This window comes from Myodes glareolus, chromosome 3 (genome assembly GCF_982192425.1).
Source record: "Myodes glareolus chromosome 3, mMyoGla1.1, whole genome shotgun sequence".
Taxonomy (NCBI): Eukaryota; Metazoa; Chordata; class Mammalia; order Rodentia; family Cricetidae; genus Myodes; species Myodes glareolus.
The window spans coordinates 27,612,534-27,629,414 of record NC_142028.1 but is presented as its reverse complement, the minus strand read 5'-3'; the positions used below and the strand labels follow the sequence as shown (position 1 = coordinate 27,629,414).

General features: G+C 48.7%; 2 protein-coding genes across 6 annotated transcripts; one reads left to right on the top strand and one right to left on the bottom strand.

Moving 5' to 3' along the window:
* Nucleotides 1–4,080: 4,080 nt before the first annotated feature.
* Nucleotides 4,081–12,871, top strand: Spsb2 (splA/ryanodine receptor domain and SOCS box containing 2). 5 transcript variants are annotated; one of them, XM_085687100.2, is made up of 3 exons: nucleotides 4,081–4,182; nucleotides 11,490–12,232; nucleotides 12,522–12,871. In XM_085687100.2, exons 2-3 carry the CDS (start codon nucleotides 11,569–11,571, stop codon nucleotides 12,650–12,652), a joined length of 795 nt encoding a protein of 264 aa, XP_085543226.1. In that variant the 5' UTR covers nucleotides 4,081–4,182; nucleotides 11,490–11,568; the 3' UTR covers nucleotides 12,653–12,871. The 5 variants fall into 5 exon arrangements, with proteins under 5 accessions (XP_085543226.1, XP_048300172.1, XP_048300173.1 ...); XM_048444215.3 differs by lacking the exon at nucleotides 4,081–4,182 and adding an exon at nucleotides 10,884–11,041; XM_048444216.3 differs by lacking the exon at nucleotides 4,081–4,182 and adding an exon at nucleotides 11,121–11,254.
* An 87-nt stretch (nucleotides 12,872–12,958) lies between these two features.
* Tpi1 (triosephosphate isomerase 1) lies at nucleotides 12,959–16,367 on the bottom strand. The gene is made up of 7 exons (XM_048444217.3): nucleotides 16,115–16,367; nucleotides 14,877–15,000; nucleotides 14,708–14,792; nucleotides 14,500–14,632; nucleotides 13,943–14,028; nucleotides 13,647–13,734; nucleotides 12,959–13,528 (listed from the first exon to the last, which is right to left on the bottom strand). Exons 1-7 carry the CDS (start codon nucleotides 16,338–16,340, stop codon nucleotides 13,410–13,412), a joined length of 861 nt encoding a protein of 286 aa, XP_048300174.1. The 5' UTR covers nucleotides 16,341–16,367; the 3' UTR covers nucleotides 12,959–13,409.
* Nucleotides 16,368–16,881: the final 514 nt, after the last annotated feature.

Below are 16,881 nucleotides of genomic sequence, written 5' to 3'. Positions count from 1 at the left end.
CTTCACCCGCCCTCAATATAAGAAATAATAATGAGGGGGCTGGAGAGATGGCTCAGTGGTTAAGAGCACTGACTTCTCTTCCAGAGGTCATGAGTTCAATTCCCAGCAACCGCATGATGGCTCACAACCATCTGTAATGAGATCTGGTGCCCTCTTCTGGTGTGTGGGTAGACATGGAGGCAGAATGTTGTATACATAATAAATAAATCTTTAAAAACAAAAAAAAAAAAGAAGTAATAATGAAAAGCAGAGAAAGCTTTATTTCAACGTTGGGACGAGTAAATCCGAGGTCAGGTTTCTGGTCTCAAGTTAATCTTTGAGGTCATGACAGGAGGATTAAAGAGAGAACACTAAGTATGCATAGCCAAAATAGTGTGTCTGCTCAGACGCTCCGACAAGGTGTTGTGACACCCTGGCAGAACTGCTGAGCTCTTCCCGGGACACAGCTCCTCCTCTGATTGGTACCAGGCTTCATCCGTTCCTCCCTTTGCATTGAAACAAATAGGAACACACACAGACACCAGGGACACTGTCAGGAGGCCCCAAGGCCTCACGTGAGGACACACGTGGCTCTCTGCAAATCCAGAAGAAGCCCTTAGAAGAAACATGTCAACATCTTGTTTGCATTTTCATTAGGATGAGTATGTGAGCAAATGCATGTGTCTCTGCCTTCAGAGACCAGAACAGCACACGGGATCTGACCTCCAATCCTCTTGATTATGAAGCAAGCACTCAACTGCTGAGCCATCTCTCCAGCCAAAAAGTGTGTGCTGGCATTCTTTTTATTTTTTATTTACTTATTTTATGTCAGGGTTTCTCTGTGTAGCCCTGGCTGTCCTGGAACTGGCGCTGTGTACACAAGGCTGATCTTGAACTCAGAGATCCACTTGCCTCTGCCTCCTGAGTGCTGGGATTAAAGGCATGTGCTACCACGGCCCAGCGCCATTCCTTTTTGTCCACAGAATTCTGTCACTGAAGAGATCAGAGAAAGGAGGGCTAGTGGAGACGAGACATTGAGCAAAGGGAGCCTTACACTATACACAGGGGCCAAGGAGGCTAGATTTAAGCCATGGTTCATTGGTTTTTCTGTTGGTTTTTAACTTCGTGGTGTGTGTGTGTGTGTGTGTGTGTGTGTGTGTGTGTGTTGGAGAACACTTGCCACAGTGCACATGTTGGGGGAGGGTCTCTCTTTCCATCATGTGGGTTCCAAGAATCTAACTTAGGTGGCAAGCTTATTGGCAAGTTGCTAACCACTGAACAACCTCAATACCCTTAATATGCTATCATCCATTGTTCTTTTGTGACAAGGTCTTTTGTGTAGCCCAGACAGTCCTCTCCAACCCTTAGCCATGCTCCTGCATAGGTCTCTAGATTGCTGAGATTGCAGGTATGCTACTGCATACACACACACACACACACACACACACACACACACACACACACACACACACCCCTAGTGGTGTTTGGTTTTTTTTGTTTGTTTTTGCTTTGTTTTGTTTTTGTTTTTTGAACAGGTGTTTTGTAACACTTTTCTCTGAGATTGAAACATTTCATCCAGCAAGGAAGCTCCTTGGGCAAGAATGTATACAACTCAAATAGCTCCAGGAAGTCCCTGAAACTGATCAGATTCATTAGGCCTTTCCCTGCCAGCATAAACTATAAAAGTTGAGAAATGAAGAAAATTGATTAGCTTCAAGGAAGACTCTGAGACCAGCCAGCAGCCTGGAAGAGGTCTAGACCAGCTGAGTACCCGGGAAGGAAACCCTGTAACCTGCTGAGCTGCCTGTGGTTTACAGCTATGCAGTGTACCCCAGGTTTACAGTTTAGTGAGTTGTCACCCATGCTGGGGTGGGCATTGATGATACAGCTGTCCTTGGGTCATGTCTGCTCTTGTAACCCCTCACCCATACTCCTGTATGTAACCGCCAAGAAAACACATTCGTTTACTAAACTGGACTCTGATAGCGTTCATACTTTGGTCTGTCATGGGTTCCCTAGCTGGTGTGAGTAGATGTATGTGCTGCACACAACAAAGGGAGGGGATAGTAGAGACTGAACTAGAGCCTCACATATGCTAGGTAAGTGTTCTACCAGGGAGCTTCTTGTGCACTCTCGGTCTGTCTGTCTCTTTTTCTTTCCAGGGTCTCACTATATAGTCCTGATTGTCCAGGAACTTGCTATGTAGGCCAGGCTGGCTTCTACTTGCCTCTGCCTCCCAAGTGTTGGAATTAAATATACCACAACACCTGACCCTGCTCTCTTTGTTGTTTTAAGACAGCGTCTGACTAAATTGCCAGACTGTAGCCCAGACTCTCCTTCCGTTCTCCTAGGATTGCATATCTGCACCAGAGTTGACTTTTTAACGTGGCTAATTTAATTATTTTTAAAAATATGTTTGGGTGTTTTACCTGCATGTGTGTCTGTGTATATCATATATGTAAAAGGGACTGTGTGGTCAACACAAGACACCCAAGACCAAGTTCCAAGTTCTCAGCACAAAGGAGATGTATTTGCCCCATGAATCTCTTCAGCACGTGCCTACTGCCCACTGAGGTGAGAAGGCGTCAGATCCCCTGGAACTGGGCTTACAGAAGGTTGTGAGTTGCAACGTGGGTGCTGGGTATCAACCCCTGGCCCTCTGGAAGAACAGTCAGTGCTCTTAACTCCTGAGCCATCTTTCCAGCAACTTTGTCATACTTTGAAAAAGTAATCTTTAAAACCCTCCCTTCCATTCAGATGAGCCCTTGCTAACAAAACGCTCCTCCCTCTTCTTGGAGAAGCACCATGGGCTGAAATGGCAAGCCTGGAGGGTCTCCAGTCAGGACACTTCAGAAGGAAACCCAGGTCCTGAAGAATGCCAAGGGCAGAAGAAAACTTGAGTATTTCAGTCATCGCTGTTGGTACAGGGTACCCCAGGCTTTCTCTTGGTCCCCTTGCCTAGGACTCTTCAGTGCTAGGATTACAAATCATTTTATTGGGTAAATTAAGGTTTTGGGTGACTAATCTTGGTAGAGTTGGCAGAGCTTAAGAGGGTATGGCTATTGTAATGGGTGTGTTCCTTTATACTTCACAATTTGGGTGGTTGTGGATCCAGTGAGTTTGCTTAGGGTAACTTACAGGAGCATGCGTGAGGGACTGTTAAAGGGACGTTAGCAATTTACCAAGGTCTGTACCACAGAAGAAACCTTCCTCCCTTTCCCAGCATCGACTGCCTAGAAAAGCGCAAGGAAGGTAGGGGTCTCCTGAGACCTTCCTCTGAGGTGTGTTTGTTTGTTTGTTTGTTTGTTTGTTTTGTTTTGTTTTTTCCGAAGTGCCAGGAATCAAATCCAAGGTCTAGTATGTGGTAGGCAAGCCCCCTCCCACTGACCTACCACCCCGCTATACTGAGATTTCTAACACAAATTGAGCTGTCTCCTTGAGACCCGTGTGTGTGTGTGGGGGGGGGATTGCCTGTGGGGGAAGATCAGCAGATGAAGAGCAAGGAAACATTTTATCAGGCTGTCAAACCGAGTCTTCAAAACTAACTGGGGTAAGGCAAGCTTCAGTTAAGGTGTTCTCATAAATCTCCCTCCCTTTTACCACCCTGGGTCTAGGTTTGGTTCTCCCTACTTCCAAGCCTTTTCTGGCTTGCAGTTAAAAGTCTTCTGTATGATTCTGTTTTTATTATCTATGTAGCTATCTAACTATTTATCTATCTATTTTTGAGATGGGAATTTCTCTGTGTAGCCCGGGCTGTCCTGGAACTGGCTCTGGCTCTGTATGACATAGAACTCACAGAGATCCACCTGACTCTTGAGTGCTGGGAGGGTGCCACCTCGTGTGGCTCGGATTTTTTTTTTTTTTTTAAAGCTAAGGTCTTGGTATATATCCCAGGCTGTCCAAATATCTAAGATTACAGGCGTGCGTCACCACACCACACAAGGCTTTTTTCTTACCCTTGCTCACCTCTCCGGTTTTCCTTGGTTAGCTCTCCTCCGAAAGGCCTTCCCTAGCTTCCAACCCATCCCCACCCAGGTTTCCTCTGGTAGAACATTCCAGACCTGAGTGTTAACGCCCAAAGCACGAGCTGCAGTTCAGTGGAGGGCTCGAGGTGGCCGACTTCTGGAGCCGACTGACGACTCGAGAGACCCCCAGTCCTCCCGAGCGCACACTATGCGCCCACGCACGTGACCGTCAGCCTGAGTGAGTCAGCTTTCCCACCCCATCCTGCCAGTACGTTGCCTTGGTTACGGGGCTAGCACCAGGGGCGGAGGGGGCGGGGCCGGAGCCAGAGGCGGGGCCTGCGTGCGGCCAGTAATCCAGGTTTCTCAACCTCAGCCCAGTTGCCGTTTCGTCCTCATTGGTGAATTCTGAAATAGGCTTTCCTTTCAGGTTTAATCCTTTCTGTTTTGTTTTACATATTACATAATACTATTTGTCTTTCATTGTTGATACACATAAACATATAAATACAACCTTCTGAGTTTATTTAGTGTCGCTCGTATGTACATGTTTTTAGAACTAACCCCCTTGGCGTTGGAGAACCCTGGGGTCAGCCATGAATTGCCTTTAGCTCTTCAGACAGGGGTGGGGCCTTTCTCCGTGGCATGTCAGATAGCGTTGTCATTGTTCAGGCCTTATTTAGGCAAACATATTGTTAAAATTTCATTGGTGCAGCTTCCCTGTCCTATATAGACGACACAGTCTCTCAGCAGATGTTCTGGCTCCCAAGTTAAAGGTATCTGAACCTTCTGTATGAGCCTGTGAAAACTGGAATCACTGGTGAGAATAAAAGGTTCAGTTTTACAACAGACATGAATGCGAACTCAACAATGGTCTTATTAAATGGGGCAGAACTTGGCCAGCATGTAAGATGGAAACTGATCTATGTTCTACTGAATCCAGTGCTGGACCAAGGCTAGATGTGTTTTGTTTTGCTTTTTTTGTTTATCATTTAGATTATACTGCTTTAAGGTATCTTGTTTCTACACAACAGGACCCATCTGAAGGCAGTCCAAGCACTTCATTTGTTTTGTTTGTGTTTTTGGTTTTTCGAGACAGGGTTTCTCTGTAGCTTTGGAGCCTGTCCTGAAACTAGCTCTTGTAGACCAGGCTGGCCTCGAACTCACAGAGATCTGCCTGCCTCTGCCTCCCAAGTGCTGGGATTAAAGGCATGTGCCACCACTGCCTGGCTAGCACTTCATTTGTTACCCAAGCAAAGAAACAGAATCTTTTCAATCTGGAAAAAAGCTGGCTTACTGAACAAGGGCCATAGCTCCCATTTCACATGTACATGTATGTATATTTGTTTTAATATATGTATATATGCATTATGCATACATATATATCAATATGCATATGTGTATATGTACATGCATACGTATATAGGTTTTCATATATAGGTTTCATGTATAGGTTTTCATATATGTCTTTGAGATTCAAGAGATTTCTAAATATGATCTCAAGACATCAGCATATGTGTCTTTGAGATTCAAGAGATTTCTAAAAGTGGACTAGCAAGGTGACTCAACAGGTGAAGGGCACCTGTGGCCAAGTCTAATGATTTCAGTATGATTCTTGGCACCCACATGGTTGCCCTTTGATCTTCACCAGTGTTCCCTTTGTCCCAAACAAAACTAAATGCAGTTGAAGACACTTGTAAAAGTGAGTCATCCAGTTCTAAAGTTACTACAGTTCCACCGAAGTTCAAGTGATTCATCTTTAAAGAAAATTGACAGCTCAGCATGGTGGCACATGCTTGTAATCCTAGCACTTGGAGGACGATCAGGAATTAAAGGTCATCCTTGGCTACACACTAGTCGGAGGCCAGCCTGGGCTACATGTGATGCTGTGCCCCAGAAAACAACAACAACAACAAAACAATCAAATAAGTAAACAAACACAGAAACAGGGCCGGAAAGAGAGTTCAATGATTAAAAATCCTCTGCTCAAAAAAAAAAAAAATCCTCTGCCCTTCCAGCAGTCCCATTTTCTTTTCTTTTCTTTTCAAGTTATTTAACTTTATTTTATGTGCATTGGTGTGAAGGTATCAGAACCCCGGAACTGGAGTTACAGACAGTTGTACGTGGCCATGTGGATGCTGGGAATTGAACTCGGATCCTCTGGAAGAACAAGTCGTGCTCTTAACTGCTGTGCCATCTCTCCAGCACTAAAGCAGACTCGTTTTCAATTCTCAGAACCTACATGGTGGCGCACAACCATCAGTAACCCCAGTCCCAGGGGAGCCAACACCTTCTTCTGGTCTCCGTAAGCTTTGCACACATATGATGCACAGACATACATGTAGGCAAAAGACCATATACATTCAACAACACACATGCACAGAGGCTGTAAGATGGTTGCCTTGGTAAAGGCACTTGCTGCCACGCCTGACCACCTGGCTTCACCTCTGGGACTCACAGAGCTGCTGCCTCAGAGTTGTCCTGTGACCCCCACACATTGCACACTGCGTCACACACAACCACACCCACTCAAAAATAAATATAAGTTGTCATGTGATCCCACACACGTTGCAGACTGTGTCACACACAACCACATCCACTCAAAAATAAATATAATTTTAAAAATTAAAAAGCAAACAACAATGAAACCCAAACCAACCAGAATCCAAAGCTGTATAGATTTCATGTATTTCTTGCTGGAAGACATGAACCAGAAAATGCTCAGCACTGTCAATGCAAGGCTACATAGAAACTCAAGAAGGCACTCTGATTCAGGGTGGGCTTGTAGCTCAGCAGTGGAATACGGACATGAGGCTCTGGGTACTTCCCCAATATGACCAGCAGAGTGAGACCACAGGGAAGGTTTTGTTTTCGGGCTGGAGAGACAGCTCAAAGGTTAAGAGCCCTTGACTTTCTTTTTTTTAAAAAAATATTTATTTATTTATTATGTATACAATATTCTGTCTGTGTGTCTGTCTGCAGGCCAGAGGAGGGCATCAGATATCAGTTCAGATGGTTGTGAGCCACCATGTGGTTGCTGGGAATTGAACTCAGGACCCTTGGAAGAGCAGGCAATGCTCTTAACCTCTGAGCCATTCTCCAGGCCCCGAGCCCTTGACTTTCTTGCAGAAGGACAAGTGTTTGGTTCCCAGCACCCACACAGTGGTTCACAACCGTCTATAACTCCAATTCCAGACAATCCTGTGTCCTTCTCTGACTTCCTTGGACACCAAAAAAGTATATGGTATACATACATACATGCATGAGTGTGCTCAATAAAAAACTCAGACACAGAAAATGAAATCTTTTTTTTTTTAAATGTTCTGTCTTAAGTCACAGTTCAAACCTCCTGCTAGATAAGATAGCCTTTGGATGGAAGTTCAAGACTAGCCATCGATGGACTTACAGCTTTAGAACCGATTTCAACTTGCAAAACATGCAGACTGTTAGTGAGGCTATGTCTGGGGGAACAGGCAACGAGGTGGATCTAGTGCATTAGAGTCACTGGCAAAAGGGCTGTCTTCCAGCTTGAACGAGGTATCTTGATGTGAACCACAGGTATTATACAGTGAAAGTACAGCGATAGGTCCGTGAGCAGATTCACAGGAGTATGATCCGGTGGAGAACCCAAGCAGCAGAGCTTCGGGAACACTGCTTTGGATAAGTCACTGTCGATTCTGTTGGGATCTTGTGATAGCAAGACATTTCTCCCTTCCATCATGGGATTCATCCCCAAATATCCCAGCACTGTTTAAAGCATTCTTTAAAAAAATACATATTTATTATGCATACAATGTTCCTCCTGCACATACACTTTCATGCCAGAAGAGGGCACCAGATCTCATGACAGATGGTTATGAGCCACTACGTGGTTGCTGGGAATTGAACTCAGGACCTCTGGAAGAGCAGCCAGTGCTCTTAGGCTCTGAGCCATCTCTCCAGCCCTGTATAAAGCATTCTTTAAACCTGACTTTTCCACTGGGTGGTGGTGGCACACACCTTTAATCCCAGCACTCAGGAGACAGAGGCAGGCGGATCTTTGTGAGTTCGAGACCAGTCTGGTCTACAAGAGCTAGTTCCAGGACAGGCTCCAAAGCTACAGAGAAACCCTGTCTTGAAAAACAAAACAAAACAAAACAAAACAAAACAAAAAACAAACAAAAAACAAAAAAAGCAAAAAACAAACAAACAAACAAAAAACCAAAAAAACCCACACCTGACTTTTCCTGAACTGACAACTGTATACCTTCTCCCACACTGTGGGGCCCTGGCATGAAAACATTCACTCAACCAAACCTTTGTTCTCACAGTCAAATATACATAAAGCTAGTTCCCCACAACTATCCTTATTGCCAGGATTTATTGACAAGAAAGGAGCCCTGAGCAGGAGGCGCTGAGCAGAGAGATAGTATGTCTGCTCTTACTGACAAACAGGTCTGGGTGGCCCTGAATTCCCTAGCAGCAGACTCGGGAGGTGTAATGGATTAACCCCTGCTCTACCCTAACAGGCTGTTAGTATTCTGTACTTACCTTCACCTTTCACTTGACACAAGGTCTTAGTCTAGGAAATTAACTGTTTGCACCTTTACACCTGAAATATACAGGAAAAAGGTTTGGTTGCTACACCAACTCCAGAGAAGGAATTCCTTCTCACCCATATAGCACTGGGATGCTTGCTCCCCCTGGGTGGGTGGGGAGCTCCATCCTAATCCTTCTGGTATCTATCTGCCAGGGAGCCAGTCATGCCCCTTCTGAGACACGGTGCTTACCTTGTCAGTCTTTTGTCCATCCTGTTAGCCCTAAAAAAGTGCATGTTTGGGGCTAGAGAGGTGACTCAGTGGTTAAGAGCACTGGCTGCTCTTCCAAAGGTCCTGAGTTCAATACCCAGCAACCGCATGGGGGTTCACAACCATCTGTAGTGAGATCTGGTGCCCTCTTCTGGTGTGACCAAAGACAGGACACTCTTTTTTAAATAAACTTAAAAACATTTTTTAAAAAGATTCATTTATTTATTATGTATACAGCATTCCTTCCTTGTCTGAAGAGGACACCAGATCTCATTATTGATGGCTGTGAGCCACTATGTGATTGCTGGGAACTGAACTCAGGACCTCTGGAAGAGCAGTCAGTGCTCTTAACCTCTGAGCCATCTCTCCAGCCACTAAAAACATTTTTAAAATGCATGTTTGTTAACTATGTCTGTGGAGTATAAACTGGAAGCCTTGTGGGATAGGTAGAACAAGGTGGAGGAACAGCGAGGAGGAACATCGAAAGGGAAACATCCAGAGAAGATTGGGGAGAGCATAGGAAGAATAAATGAGACATGATAAAAAGACTTATGTGAGCTAATTTACTTTCTTTACCCCCAGATATCTAGCCAGCCTCTGCTTGCTGTAGGCATCCTGTTCTGAACCCTGGGGAGTGCTGAGCCTGGTACTCAGTAACTCCCATTGGTATCTTCCCCGGGGAAAATGCTCAGCTGTGTTTCTGTTTCCCATCTGGAATCCTAAAGCCTCGGTTGAAAAGCAGTCTTCCATCTTTTCCCAGACCCACTTGGTGGTGTGTTCTACAGAGCTACAAATCCTGATCCCCTTAAAAAAAAATTTACCAATTATGTTCGTGGGTGTCATACCCTTAGGAGTATAGCATCAGGGAAAAAGTAAGAATAAGCCTTCCGGAATGCTAGTGAAGTTTTTTTACCTTGTTTCTGGTGGTCAAGTAAGTGTGCACATGCGTGTAAAATTCACCGAGTAACATATCTCAATGGTAAAGCAATGCTTGCTTAGTAAATAGGACTTCAGTTTAATTCCCAGCATCCAAATGGAAGCAAGCACATATAATTGGGCAACTTAGGATATTATTACGTCTAGATTTTATTTTTTAAGATTACTTTGTTTTGCTGGATGGTGGCAGATTTTTGAGTTTGAGGCCAGCCTGGTCAACAGAGCGAGTTCCAGGACAGCCAGGGCTACACAGAGAAACCCTGTCTTGAAAAGAAAAAGATTCATTTATTTTACTTACGTATTTGTTTTTTGTTTTTTCTTTCGCAACTGTGTGTCTGTGGCACATTCATGTGGAAGTCAGAAGAAAGCACCAAATCTCCTGGAACTGGGATGTATGGATGGTCGTGAGCTGCTACCATGTGGGTGCTGGAACCTGAACTGGGTCCTCTGAAAGAACAGCCACTGCTCTTAACTCCTGAGCCATCTCAGCAACCCCACATCTGAATTTTAAAATGTTAAAATTAGCCATACGTGACTCATACCCCTATAATCCAAGTACTTGAAAGTGGGGCTAAGAGGAGCAGAAATCGAAGGCCAGCTTTTGGCTGCATAGCCAGTTTTGTCCTAGGATGGGCTACAAGACACCGTTTCAAACCCAACCAAACAATAACGAAAAAAAAGTTAGAATTAGGTCAACATTTAGGAGGCAGAGGCAGGCCGATCAACGTCTAGAGAGTTCTAGGCCAGCCAAAGTTACATAGTGAGGTCTTATCACGAAAAAAAGAGTTAAAGTTACCTGTAGCATTATGGGGTATTTGAACTGTTATCAATAGGCATTTGAGGAGGTAAAAGTCAATGGCAATCTCCATGATAATGCAGCTAATGACCTAGCTTCACTCAAAAGTGATCCTTGAAGCACATCCAGGAGAGGAGGTACCCACTAGTAGTCTCAAAAGGCTGAGGCAGGAGGATGAATGGCTACCACTTCAGCATCATAGGGAGACTCAGGGAAGAAACAGCCCTTACGTTCTACGGAGTGGGAGCAGTAGTTCAGAAAGGGTGTTAATGCCTCTTACTCTTAGGGCCTCGGAATGACTCGTCTAGGTAGCACAAAGGTCTCCAGTGGAGAATACTCTCCGTGGAGAATCCAAGGGGATGATGTCATCAAAGGGTTAATTCTAGCCAGGGACGCGGGGGCGGGGCTAGGGGCGGGGCACGCAGCTGTTCAGGTGGCGTCGGAAAGATTAAGTGCGGTGTAGAGCCTCACGTCGGGGCAGGTCGAGTCCTGGGAGGGGACAAGAGTGGGCTCCACAAATCATGTGCGCCTGTCCTCGGCTGGCATCACCACAGATTCTTTGCCTCGGTCTCTTACAGCGGGTGAGGTTCCCACGGGGGGCGTGGCTGGCGAGCGTGGCCTGGGCGGGGACGAGAGGGTTAACCACCCACCGAGTCCCGGGGCGGAGCGCGGGCGGGCGTCCGGCGTGCACGCTGGAGCCGGAAGCGGTGGCGGGTCAGGGGCGCGTCTACCCGACCCTACCCTGTCGGTCTGTGCTTCGGCTGAGGTCCCCGCGGGCTGGAGAGCACAGCGAGGTGACGCTTAGAGACGGCAAGGGGGACGGCCCTTGGTGAGGTCTGAGGGGCACACTTGTGAGAATCTTGCGGCGGGGGGGCGCGGGACAGATGGGGTGAAAGCAGAGTGATGGATCCAGGAGGGTTGGGGAACCAAAAGCATGCAGGCTGGTTGGCACACACGGGTGAACGAATGACGGGAGCGGAGGGAAAGATGCTGCGTCTCACAGTCGGTTCTCTTTCCACACCGCTCCAGGGGACGATCCGGAGTTCAACTTTCAGAAGAGAGAAGCCCCGGCAGGTCTGTTTCGAGGATCCCTTCAGCTGCTCACCTCATGGGCCAGACGGCCCTTGCAAGGGGCAGCAGCAGCACCCCCACCTCGCAGGCTCTGTACTCTGACTTCTCCCCTCCCGAGGGCTTGGAGGAGCTCCTGTCTGCTCCCCCTCCTGACCTAGGGGCCCAACGGTGCCACGGCTGGAATCCCAAGGATTGTTCCGAGAACATCGATGTCAAGGAAGGGGGGTTGTGCTTCGAGCGGCGCCCTGTAGCCCAAAGTACCGATGGGGTCCGGGGAAAGAAGGGTTACTCGAGGGGCCTGCATGCCTGGGAGATCAGTTGGCCCCTGGAGCAGAGGGGCACACACGCCGTGGTGGGCGTGGCCACTGCTCTCGCCCCGCTACAGGTTGACCACTATGCGGCGCTTTTGGGCAGCAACAGCGAGTCGTGGGGCTGGGATATTGGGCGGGGCAAATTGTATCATCAGAGTAAGGGCCTGGAGGCTCCCCAGTACCCAGCCGTACCTCAGGGTGAGCAGCTAGTGGTGCCAGAGAGACTGTTGGTGGTTCTCGACATGGAAGAGGGGACTCTGGGCTACTCTATTGGGGGCACCTACCTGGGACCAGCCTTCCGTGGACTGAAGGGCAGGACCCTCTATCCCTCTGTAAGCGCTGTTTGGGGCCAGTGCCAGGTCCGCATCCGCTACATGGGCGAGAGAAGAGGTGAGACCTGGCCTAGGTGTGGGGAGAGAATTGCCACTCTTGGCAATGGTTTGGGATGGAAACTCATGCTTGGGCCACAGGAAGGGGGCTTTAAATCACTTTGGCTTGTCACTTGAATAACTAGCTTCACTCCCAGGCCTTACTGGCTGTGTGGTGTGGAAATTCAGAGCCTTAGATCTCGTCAGGTGGAGGCAGAACTGAAGGATTAAGGGAGCCTGAGCAGGACCTTAGAGTTTGAGGATGTCTGACTGCCAACTGCATCTCTACTGACCTTGTTTCCTTCTCTCAGCCGAGGAACCACAATCCCTTATGCACCTGAGCCGCCTGTGTGTGCGCCATGCGCTGGGGGATACCCGACTTGGCCAAATCTCCACCCTGCCTTTGCCCCCTGCCATGAAGCGCTACCTGCTCTACAAATGACCCTTTCATACCGGCACCTGGCCATCAGCACGGTGGGGACAGGTGGAGGCGCACCATCGACCTAGAACGACAACGTAAAAGCCAGTGAAGCTGAGGCGAGGAGAGGCTAGGCGCCTTCACTAACCATTACAGAGGGCCAAGACAAGGAAGTGGACCTAAAGGCTGTGGTAGCCTGCTACAAAAGATGTTTTTCAAGTAAAAGTGAGATGTGTTGTCAGAGCCTGCTTTGTTTTGTTCCACCCTGAACCCCAGAGTCCTGCCACTGTCTAAGAAATCGTATGGAAACATGCGACAAAGATGACAAACTACAAAGCTCGGGCCAGGTGTTTATTTCCCTTACATGTAAGATGGTTCACAAACACAATACTAGGGCTTCGGCATGGTGGGAGAGGGGAACAGCCCCGGCCTCTCAGGGCGAGAGGATCTCGACTTTAGTGTACATCGAGAAGGGAAGGAAAGGTGATTTCGCTTTCCTGCCTTGCCTGAAGGGACAGAATCAGTTCCACTTGTTTTGCCCTCCTCCCCGAGCCTTGGTGAAACCGGTGACGTATTTCATTCTAACCATTGTATTAGGTGATACAGGGATTGGTCTGGTCCCAACCATTACAGGGAGGTGTAAAAGGTTCGGGAAGATACAGCGTGGATTAGGACACAAGATGAGGCAGATGACATCAGAAGCATGTGACTGGTGGGAGCTGTTCTAAGCTTCTGGGCAACCTAGTCCTGGCCTGGCAGAGGGCAGCAGCATGGACGGTGCTTATTGTTTGGCATTGATAATGTCCACAAATTCAGGCTTGAGGGAAGCACCACCCACGAGGAAGCCGTCCACGTCAGGCTGGCTTGCCAGCTCTTTGCAGGTTGCTCCAGTCACAGAACCTGTAACAAACAGGAAGGCAGCTTGGTCAGGGATGGGTGATCCACTTAAACCCCACCTCTGTGGGGCCTTAGTCGATCTTAGCCCATTTCTATCCTGGCCGGAGCCAGACCCACTCACCTCCATAAATGATTCGGGTGCTCTGAGCCACCGCATCAGAGACATTGGATTTCAGCCAACCCCGAAGCTTCTCATGCACTTCCTGGGCCTAGAAAGAGAAGGTAGACTAAGTAAGACCCTTCCTGTTCATTCAAAGAGAAAAAAACAAAACAAAACAAAACAAAAAACCCCATTGGTGCTTGGACAGAGTTTAGTTTCTGGAAAAGCCCTGGGATCAGAGAATAGCAAGGCTCCATCCCAGTCAGGTCTAGAATCCTTGGGAAGTCACTCTTCTTGGAGAGTTTCTGGGCAGTTACCTGTTGAGGTGTTGCAGTCTTGCCAGTACCAATGGCCCATACAGGTTCATAGGCCAGGACCACTTTGCTCCAGTCCTTCACATTATCTGCAGGACAGAGATCAGGGTGAGAACAGTGAAGAGGAGGAAGCTGCCCAGTAAAGCTCTCTAGGGTCTAACAGTAATGGCCTGCTGCCCCTGGTGGGCCTTTTCTATTTTTTTTTAAATTTTTTAAAACACCTATTTCTTTTAAAAACAATTTATATGTGAGTGTGTGTGTGTGTGTATACATGTGGCACACATATGGAGGCCAGAGGACAACTTGCAGGAGTTGGTTCTCTCCTACCATGTGGGTTTGGGGGAATCAAACAGGCCTTCAGCCTTGGCTGTAAGCGCCAGCCCCTAGTGACTTTTGAAGGTAGAGTTTCTGCTTTCTGCAGGAACAGAAGTGGCAAGGACCACGCAAATCGCTCTCTCTCTTTTCCTGGCTCAACACAATCAGGCAGGCTGCAGGGTTTTTGACCTCCCCACCCATCTCGGCGGCTCTTGCTAGGCTCAAAGGTCCTTTTCCAGACATACCTGCGATGACCTTGGTTTGCTCAAAAACGACCTTCTCGGTGATGCCAGCTTCCCTTTCATCTAACTTCTCCCCAATGCAGGCGATCACTCCAAGCCCCTCGGCTAGGGCATGGGCTACTTTCTGCCCAATCAGCTGTTGAAGAAAAAAATACAGTGAGCCAGCCCTCTTGGATGAAAGCATCCCCTACCTCCTCTCCTGCTTACCGACCTCATCGGACTCCCCGAAGACGTGCCTTCTCTCCGAATGCCCCAGCACTACCCATGCGGCTCCTAAGTCTTTGATCATGCCAGGGCTAAAACAAACAGATAAACACCAAGGTTCAGCAAGGAGCCTACAAGAAAACTGCCCTCTACGCCCCTCTCTGCCTCCGGCTCACCTGATCTCCCCAGTGAAGGCCCCATTGGTCACTTTGTAGCAGTTCTGCGCAGCCACAGCAATCTTGGGATCTAGCTTTTGCCTGGCGAAGTCGATGTAGGCGGTGGGGGGTGCACAAACCACCTCTGAAAATGAGATCAAAGAAAGCCTTCATTCTCCAGGCTAACTGTCATGCCTTCGCTTTCTTGGTTCTATTTTCCTCCCTTTTTCATTCCAGAAAGATGACCTTTGTCTACTACAGCCCAGGCAGGGCCTGTACCAATCGCAAAGCTTTCCTAAGGCTCCTGATAGGCCACGGCCCTTACCCTGCCCTCTGCTCTTTTTAACAGCCGTGGCTCTAATTTCCTCAGGCTATTCTGGGAATGGGCACCTCCTAGAGTCAGCATTCTCCGGGGGCCAATCCTTTCTAAAATAGCCCATCTCCACTTCTCCAACGCGGCAAGGATTTTTAGCTTAAGAAGACAGGCCAGTTACTGGGGTTTGTATTGGGCTCTTTGGGAAATAAACGAGCAGACAACCAACACCCTTTGGTCATTCTCAAGGTTCTTTTAGGTGGGTAGGAGGTGGAAGGATGGAGGATAGAGTCTGTGAGCAGCAGGGAGTTGAGCAGCTCCCAGAGACCTCGTGTTTTCCTATTTCCAGATTGCGGAGAGCGGTAGGATAGCTTTTCATTCCCAAACGGTTCAGCATGTTTGGCACCTGCTCAGTCCCTTAGAGGAAGGCAGCAGTGGCCCAGGCTGTGGAGGGGTAGAGAAGTAGGAGCCCCCAGCTCAGAGGCCGAAGCTAGCTGCGACGCGGGGGAGGAGTTTCAGGCTACGTGCAGAGACGCACGGATCTAGAGAACAAGGGGCAGGTAGCTGGGAGCCCGCGCAAGCTCAGCTTCCTCCTCCACACTCTGGAGGACACGTGCCACTCTCCTCGGTTATCCACCCGGACACTGGTTCCGCTTCTTAACCGCGGCCCCTAGCTGGTGCAGCCCCGGTCTACTCCCAGGGGCTACCTTCCACCCAGCCCCCACCCCAAGAATTCCTTTCCGGCTCCACAGGGCCAGGGCACTATTTCAAAGCCTTTCCAACCTCAGCGCCTCTTTTGCTTCCCGGACACCAAATGGCCCTTGTCCCCAGGCCAGCATCCAGGTCCACAAGGAAAGGGAGTAGGTGCTGCCACGCCCGATCTTCTCCCCCGTTCTCCTCCTTCCACCTCCCCGCCGCCGAGCCGCCGCTCCCAAATGGAGCTCACCGGTGTCTGCCGGCACCTTAGCCGCGTTCAGGGTGCAAATGAGTTCTCCCAGGCACTTCTTCCTCCCATTCATCTTCCAGTTGCCCCCAACGAAGAACTTCCTGGAGGGCGCCATTGCGCAGGGACTGGCTGGCTGAAGGTCACTACGAGCGCACAGCCCTGGCCACTGGCCACTTATATAGAGCGCTGTGAAGCAGAACTCCTCCTTCTCCCCGCCCTCCGCCATGGTTAGCCCGGCCCCTTGCTGCTAGGCCTTCCCCCCGCCCCTCCCCCCCCCCCCCCCCCCCGCGCCTATCCACCTCCCGGTGTTTCGATATTCTGACGTTTCTCCTTTCTTGTAGCAACGTTCGAAGGGGTTCCGGGAGCTCAAACGTCCCGCCTATTGTTCGACAGTTGAGATGTTGAGCCTCGTGCTCAGGGAAACCAACTTTGTGATTTTAGAAGACCGAAGGGTATTCCCGGTGGAGCTGAGAGCAACATGGCTCTGAACCAGTCTCATTGAGGCGGAGAGCGCCTTTCCAACTCAAAGTCCCCTTCCCCCACAGCACAAGGCAGAGCCATGGTTGAGGAGCCTTCCCAGCAATCACAAGGGAAGGGGTCCAAGTGTTTCACAAACGTCGCTGGGCCTCTTGTCTTGGCCAAATGGAGTAGAGTGGGATACTAGTGTGTGTGTGTGTGTGTGTGTGTGTGTGAAGGGAGGGGCAGATGGGCTGCTGTCTTGTAAGGCCTGTCAGCTAATACCAGTATGGACTGCCACCGCCTGCTCT